The sequence below is a fragment of the Myxine glutinosa genome, chromosome 3, assembly GCF_964187855.1.
Source record: "Myxine glutinosa chromosome 3, kmMyxGlut1.1, whole genome shotgun sequence".
NCBI classification, from domain to species: domain Eukaryota; kingdom Metazoa; phylum Chordata; class Myxini; order Myxiniformes; family Myxinidae; genus Myxine; species Myxine glutinosa.
In genome coordinates, this window is record NC_136263.1 from 46274029 (window position 1) to 46282811 (window position 8783).

Consider the following 8783-nt stretch of genomic DNA (forward strand, 5'->3'; position numbering starts at 1 on the left):
ACATAGGAACTTGTTCTAAGTTAAGTCATTTAAGTTTAAAAAGAGTGAGTGAGTTGGTGATTTAAGTCCAGTGTTCAATCCATTTTGGGACTATATCTCAGAACGGGCCACATTTGGTGGGTCTTCACAAATATTTGCGGCTGCTGGGATTGGAACGCGGATCGTCTGCATGGCAAGCAAGCACATGATCCACTGGGCCACCAGTGCTGCCAAGGTAAAATATTAACAGACATGTGTTTTAGTCAGCAAGAGCTCTGGGGTAGACAACATTTCTTGTTCTGCTGTTTGGTGCTCTGATGAAAAGATATATGCTTGCCCCAACACGTGAGCATGCAACGTAGAGTTGACCATGAGAGAAACATGGACTTGTCAGTTCAACTCCAGCAACCTTGAGAGACTGTCCCTGAAACTTGTTGATGGTCATAGCAAATGATAGTCTCACTGGAAACTGAAGGCGCTTGAACTGAAATGGCATATCTGTTGGGATGATGGGAATCCGTGGAATAAAAACTTCCTCTCCCTTGGCACAACCAGTCATAATGGTGGCTTCGATCACATGGGGCATAAGAGTTTTGACAGCGAGTCTTGTACCGTTACAGAGTTTTGGTGCATCCAAATTTCGTAGCAACATAATGGGGGCTCCCACTTTCAGTTGCAGATTGTGAGGTGGAACGCCAGTGAGCTGAAGAGAGTTTAGAAACTCTGTTGGATAGTTGACAGCATCGTCAAGATCAACTACAGTGTCAAATGACTTGTACCATGTGGATTGGTCTGGTAGCTGTTGAATGATGGTGGCATTAATATCCTGCACAATGTCATTTTTGGGAGCAAGGATGGCACGTTCACAGAGCCACTCATGGTTTTTATAATTCTGTGAGAGGCTAGGATAAACCTTTAATAGCATTTCTTCAGATGTGTTGATGATTGTTCCACAATTTGGGGGTATTGTGACATATCCAGTCTCAGTGTCTACTGGTAGCCGACCATTGCCAAGTTGGAGCAAAACCTTTGGAAACTGGCCTGCTGAGACATCTCTATTAAGTGCAACTCTCATGTTGGTAGAAAGATGGAGTTTTTCCACTCGTCTCCAAATATAGGATTCTTTGAGGCATGCTCTCAACTCATCAGCAGGTGTACCCTTTGGAATGACTGGTAGAGTCTGCCTGAAATCTCCAGAGAGCAAGAGTGTGACTCCACCCATGATTTTAGCGTTACCTCTAAGATCCTGTAAGGTGCGATCGAGAGCCTCAAATGCAAGTCTGTGAGACATTGTGCACTCATCCCATACTATCAGCTTGGCCTGCTTTAGAACCTGTACCTGTCCAGATCCTTTGCCAATATTGCACACAGGACTCTCATTGTGGGCCAGGTTGAGTGGCAGCTTAAAGGCAGAATGAGCAGTCCTGCCACCTGTGAGCAAAGTTGCAGCAATTCCAGATGAGGCCACTGCCATAGCAATCTGCTGTAGTGAACGAACTTGTGCCAAAATTAAGTTGATCAAAAACGTTTTGCCTGTTCCACCAGGGGCATCAAGGAAAACAATTCCACCCGAGTCAGATGCCAACAATAATATTGTTTGATCCTTGTATAAGCTTTTTTTTGATCTGGAACCAAGAGTGGTTCATATTGGTGGACATACTGTTGCAGCTGTTGAATGTCATAAGTGGTTGCCTGAAGCATCTCTCGACTGAGAGTTGCAGGTTCAGTTCATACAGGAGCAGGCAGTCCACACTGTTGAAGATCCTTGCCAGCCATGGACTGTACAGTATTTCCAATGAGTACCAGTGCTTGGTTGTCCATGGCAGAGGTAATGGTTTTTTTTTACTCTTGTTGTGCTTGATACAGTATGTCTTCTGTCATGCTGTCCTGGTGATTATGCCAAAGTTGCTCAGGATTGGATGGTGAACAGGCACAGATAATGATAGCAAAGAGGCTCCTCATCTTGCTTGGAGAATGCGAGACTGCAGCCTCTTCCAAGGTACTGTTCCAGTGTGCATCATCTTCCAAGATACCTCTTCTCAGGCAAGCTTCACGGTATGTTGCACAGACATATCCAGCAACTGTCTTGAGATCCTGGAATGAGGTTGGACCATGAATGTTGTGCAGGAGGAGTCTGAGATAAAAGCACTCAGAGTTGTTTGGATGAACAGTGTAGACACGACCTGACACTTGACTGGATCTGATGTGAGGGTGTCCAGGGATTGTTGCACCTTGCTTTCTTGGCTGAAATGCCTTTTTCCCTTCTTGCCAGGTGTAATATCTGGGCACTTCACAGTAGAGAAGACTTCTAGCAAAGGAATCCTGTTTGCACAAATCAAAGAATGCAGTTAGTTTGGTCCTAGGTGGCTGCTGGGCTCGCTGCAGCGCGGTTTCTTCTGTGAAGTAAACTCTTTCCCCATTTTCCAAATGGATCTCAAGATGCATAACACTGGGGTGGCGTTCATGAATGGGAAAGTTGAGAATACGCCACACAGCCTCATTACTGCTGATGTAACGACCCATCTGATATGCTGATACCTCATCATTTTTGGTTTCCTCTCTCTGCAGACCAAAGACTGCCTAATCAGTACCTTTGTTGACGTACTTCAAGACATACTTGATAGACTTGACTGAGTAGCATGCTTCAACATTGATGTGTGATTTGAAGATGCGTGAAAGGAGAGGGTTGAAGGGCACCACCCACTGGTTGTCAATGACAATTTCTTGTTGTTTCACTCTGAGAGTAGTGGTGAAGCCCCCATCACCTGGCTTTCTTCTTCTGTACAAAGGATATCCATCCTGATCTGTCTGAGTTTCTGTAAGAAGAGGTCTGGGGTATCGTTTTGTGCATTTTCCTGCTTTCATGCCAGGAGAATGAGTGTTGATGTGACCACAGGGACCATGGAGCATGTGCTTCACCACTACTTCGTGCAATACTTTGTCCTCGGTAGGATTTGGAATCTCTGCACTGATGATATCATCTACCTGAGCTGGACGAATCGTATCCTTAAGCCAGACCAAAATGTGGATGTGTGACAATCCACGCTTTTGCCATTCAATGGAGTACATGTAACGTCTGCAATCTCCAAAAACAGCACCTTTTGTGATGAGATTCATAAGTAAAATAACCTTCTGGCGAAACACTCTGGCAAGAAGATCATGCCTGTCTTGGGCTGTCTGACCAAGCATAAGTTCTGCTGTGATCTCGGGCCATGTAGGATTGCAGGTAAAAGTGATAAACAGATCAGGTCTACCATAGTAGCGAACAAAAGTCATGGCATCCTGTGTGTACTCATGCATGTAGCGAGGACCCCTGTAAAGGAAGAGGGCAGTATTACCAACTGTCCAACATTGGCAGCATGACCATCATTTGCAACAGCATCTCTAAGGTGAACATAGCTTTCCACTCTTAATCTCTTCTGGTTGTGTCTGATGTAGCACAATCGCTCAGACTCAATCTTGGCATACATGTCAACAATGAATTGGTGGAAGAGCTGACCATATCGCAAAATATGACTGTCCATTTGTCCGACCATAATTCGGTAAGAATAGAAGTCATTGGCAGACACTTTTTTTCCATCACGTCTTTGGTGTTCAAAGTGATATCCATCCTCACCTTTCCAGAATATGAGAGGATACTGCAAGACATCATAGGCCTTATTAGTTTCAGAAATAAGATTCAGTTTGTCATCTTGCTGTTGGAGAATGTTGTCTCGCCGATTGAATTCTTGTCCAGATATGAGGACAGCCACACCCGAAACAGTAGGAGCATTAAAGCGCCGTAGATGCTGTCCTGTTGGAGTTCTGTCAACATGGATGATTACTTTCCAGTTTGGCTGTGTTAGAGTATGCAAAGTAGTGTGAAAACTCTTAACATTATTATTATGAGCATGGAGCATCTGCTGAAGGGCCAGCACAATTTCCTCTCTGACAGTTGTAATATTTCTGCAGCGCTGCTGTACCTGCTGCTGCTCATCACCCAGGAAATAAATTTGAAGAAACTCTGGGTCTTCAGCAGATTCAGCAGATAAATTAGGTAAGGGCAAAAGCGAACCAGCCAAATGGTAAACCTGTCCCTGAACCTTAAAAGTTTGCATTCATCCTTGTTGCTGCACAATGCTTGTAGTACCAAATGAGGTCATTTGAAAGCAGGAGTTGTACTTTCGTATGTTTGCCAAGAAATGGTGGGAGTCTCTGTTGCTGCCAGCTAAAAGTGACTTCAGTGGTTCAGGTGGTTCTGTGAGGGGTGGGAGAAGCACTTTGCCTCCAGCACAACACATTCCAGGTGATTCAGCCTTCCACTTCTTTGCTCTACAGTGTTTACAGATGACATACATTCCACCTATGTGAACAATAGAATCACCTTCATAGTTGATGGAGGAGTCATATTGAAAGGCAGCAAGCCTCTTGTTCTGCCACTTGCTTGCTCTCACTGCTGTCTGCCTGGTGCGGTGTGCATCAAGTCATGCTCTTGTCTGGACTGTAGTTTCTGCTGCCCTGGCTGCTGAATGTCTGGCTAAATCAGCCCCTTTTCTAGAAGTTGTCTGGGCCGGAGTTTCTGCAAACCTGCCTTTCTGTGCTGTCTGCCTGGTTTGCTGTGCAGCAATTCGCGCTTGTGTTTGAGCATGAGTTTGAGCTGATCTGAGTTGTGCATGTCTGGTCTGCTGTGCAGCAATTCGCGCTTGTGTTTGAGCAGGAGTTTGAGCTGATCTCAGTTGTGCCTGTCTGGCTCGCTGGGCTGCAAGTCGAGCTTCTCTTTCTGTTGAGGACTCTCTTTGTCTCTTTTGTTGTACTTGTATTGCATGTGCATCTGCACTTGCAGAACGTTGCCTCTTAGGTCCCATTTACAAAGTTACTGAGAAGTGATTGTCTGTAAGAAAGGAGAAAAACACAAATGTATTGAAACGTTCGTGTTGAGTAGTATATGACACCACTGAGTGAAGAACAATATCCGTATGGACTGAAAAACATACGTTAGTGTTCAGTAGTATATGACACCACTGAGTGAAAAACAATATGCGTATTGACTGAAAAACATACATCAAAATCAATATAACTATATCTTACCTTTTGTACTGAAAATACCAGTATTTGTAAACATTATTGCAAATGGCTGTGAACAATCGCCTCCTGAAACATCCCATGAGAGAGTATCCTAGGATGAAATAGCTTTGATTTGGAGGCAGTGCAGAAATGTCAAATTTGGTCCCTGGGGGATGTGGGTGGGCGTGGGTGTGGGGGTGGTCGGGTTTTTTTGTTCATCAGTGATTCTGTGGTGCATCGGGACCCCCGTGCCAAATTTGGTGAAGATCCGTTGAGAAATGGTAAATTTGGTCCCCGGGGGGGGGGGGGAGCGGTGGAATTTTTTGGTTCGTCAGTGATTCTGTGGTGCACAGGGACCCCCGTGCCAAATTTGGTGAAGATCCGTTGAGAAATGGCGACGCTGTTTCAGAACAAACAAACAAACAAACAGACAACCTTTCACGCTTATAATATAGATCACAAAAAAATAATATGAACTTTAAGTTTTTATTTACATCACATAAAAAAATGTAAATCTCCAAAAATAATATGAACTTTAAGTTTTTATTTACATAGAATTAAAAGTGCTTCTGAAGTTTACTTTTGCGTTTGAGGGAGCAATCACTTTCACGCTGTAAAGTCCAACAGTAGTCGCCCATCATGTTTGGATTAAATCGGCCTTCATATCGAGTCTCCATGATGGCAATTTCCTGGTGGAACCTTTCTCCATGTTCATCACTGACATCGCCAAGATTTTGTGGAAAGAAGTCCAGATGAGAATGGAAGAAATGTATCTTGAGTGACATTCGAGCACCGAGCGCCTGGCAACTCTTCAACGTCTTGTCCACAAGCTTCATAATTTAGTGCTCAAAAATTTCCAAGGTAATTGTTAGCAAGAGCCACAAAGCTATCCCAAGCAACGCTTTCCAGCTCAGATAGTCTCGTTACAAAGTCCTGATTAGTGAGTAGAAGACGAATTTCTGCTGTGGCTGATATTCCTATGGTATACTGGTTATTGTATACAATATACCATATATAGGTATACCATATATAGGTATACCTATGGTATACTGAGACATGCTGAATGGAGAAGGTGGATCAGACTCGGCAACGGTTGCTCGAGTGAGATGTGCATGGAAAAGTTTCGGGAATTGAGTGGCGTGCTGATGATGAGGGGAGTGTCGTTGAAGCTGAAGGGAAAGGTGTATGCTGCATGTGTGAGGAGTGTTATGATTTATGGGAGCGAGACATGGGTAATGAACGTAGAGCAGCAACGAAGGTTGGAAAGGGTGGAAATGCGAATGGTTCGACGGATGTGCAGAGTATCGTTGAGAGAGAGGAAGACAAATGATGAATTGCGAAAGATGATGGGAATATAGCCTGTGATTGATGCTGTGAAGAGGAACAGGTTGAGATGGTTTGGTCATGTGTTGAGGAAGGATGAAAGTGACTGGTTGAGAAGAGTGATGGAAATGAATGTAGAAGGAAGTAGAAGACGGGGAAGACCGAGAAAGACTTGGCTAAAGATGGTGGAAGAAGAAATGCGGGCAAGGGGGTTAACAAGGAGAGATGCAGAAAATAGGGCAAAATGGAGAAGATTGTCATGGGGACCGCAAGGCTAACCCCCGCTCTAGTAGGGAAAATGGCCTTTTAAAATGCATGTTGTTGTTGTTGTATACTGGTTCTCAAAAACTGGATGTGCCAGTGAAAAGTCGATATCATAATCGAAATCTACAGGTTCATGTTAGTTAGAATCACCTCAAAATACCAAGAACCATAAAACTTTTAAAATTTTGTTGACCAGTGAAATCGTCAGACAGATAGACACAACAAATTGCGTATTATATTTTGTACTTTGCTTTTTTCGAGCCACCCGTTCCCTACGGGAGTGGCATAAAGGGTCATTCCTCTCTGGGCTATCATCTTATCATCATCATCATCATTCATCTTTGGGGTATATAGATTACAGTAGATCTAGGGTCGGGCCTCAAGAATATCGGAGGAGGGGTGGGGGGGGTGTTCAGTTACCAAGTTTCTTGTGGAGCACTTGCCAAGTGGTTTAAGAACTCGAGCAAGCACTCAATTTATAACCATTGATAAGGAATGGCTGGCTTGGCAATCGCTAATGAGCTGTTTGCTGACTTAACACACCCCAGGTTGCCAGAGAACTGTTCTCATTGGGGGAGAGATTCGAATATGCAGTCGGTGTCATCTCTTTATCCTTATTCATCATCACCTCGCTCAGTTGGATCTCTACACGGGTTCACAAACACCCCCGGTAAACAACACATTCAGATATTTCCCTTCCTTGCACCCTCCATCACCTCTTTCTCTTCCTCTTCACAGGTTTTCATTTTACTCTTTAACTTTATTGAGAACAGCAAATTATGATCCTGATAAACCTCCCTTCTGCTGAATTTGTTGTTATTCGATTTTATATACACTAATGAGATACCCGTGCTACGCATGGGTGGGAGGATAGAAGCAAACAGGCAATGCAGATACGGCGAATGCTAAAGCATGAAACTAGTAAATTCCGCATTCCTGTAGCACCCTCAGCCGCACGTCAGACATGGACAGCAAGTTTGGGAAGGACTTCCATGAAAAACGTACCAGTTCGCAAACAAACGGGTACGTTCACGTATAGAAACATCGATCGTGGGTCCGTGGCGAATCTGCATATGGCGATCCGTGAATTTCACGTTTAGAAGGTAGAAACCATCACGGCATGTCGTCATTTACTTGAACTCGATATCTCTTTTTTCCTTCCAAACAACATAACTCCAATCACAAATTAATCACAAAATAAACTTTTAACAACATTGTTAATGTTTCCAAATTGTAAAAACTACCAAGTCAACAGTTAAAAGGCTTTTGAGCCAATAGGTGTTACGGCCTCGGCAAGATCGATGGAGACAGCGATCTGTTGGCTTATACACCGCCCAAATAGCTATGTGGAATTCTCTCATGTAGAAGAGACTAAACTCAGATCGTTTGAACTTTGGCCGAGGTAATTATTTACTTTTAATGATGTTTATATACGAAACATAAAGAAGATAATTGGTTTTGGGTCGTCCTTTCCGCATATCTCGTGGGATTGTGAGTTGGAGAGATGACCGTGATGGTGGGGAGGGGGTTGGCATTCTCTCAAGCATGGATTCAACCCATGTCCTTATAAAAGGTCTTTGTCCGAGGTCACCGACTCCGATCGGTGCAGCCATTTGTGCGGCACCCGGGAAAATAACGTTATCCGGGAGTCCAAACCTGAAAATGCTGGAGGCCAAAGCTGAAATTGGAAAAACAATATACCCTATTTTACTCCAGGAGATCCCAGGATTACCCACCGAAAATATCGTTGCGATCGGTTCAGCCGTTTTTGCGGTACCTTAGAACGGACGGACAGATGGACGAACAGACAGACAGACGGACGGACATTTGGTGAATTATAGTAAGATGAACAGACATCGGGAAAGAAAATGTATATTTTGAGGGTTTCTAGAAAAGCAAGTTTCCTGATCCAGAAATGTTGTACTGGCTGGTATTCCAGTTGGAACTGCGGGTTCGGTTGCGAGAGTACGCTGGCGTTGCATATTCGCCGCTTCTCCGACTGGATGGATGTACAGGGTCTGCTTCTACTTTTCTGACCTGACATCTCACACCTGTCCTGCCTTTTCACACCCGCACGTGCCGCGTGTTCTCCGGCTGGATAACGGAATCTGCTTTTGATGGTACGGAATACGGAATCGAAAGGCCCGCTCCCGTTGTTTGTGGCCGTGGCCTTG

The 8783-nt window shown here is 44.2% G+C and overlaps 1 protein-coding gene across 1 annotated transcript; it reads right to left on the reverse strand.

Moving 5' to 3' along the window:
* Positions 1 to 238: 238 nt before the first annotated feature.
* On the reverse strand, positions 239 to 4076 carry LOC144891196 (uncharacterized). The gene is given in 3 exon segments (XM_078773565.1): positions 239 to 1604; positions 1826 to 3290; positions 3293 to 4076. Coding segments are annotated over 3 exon segments (3615 nt in total).
* Positions 4077 to 8783: the final 4707 nt, after the last annotated feature.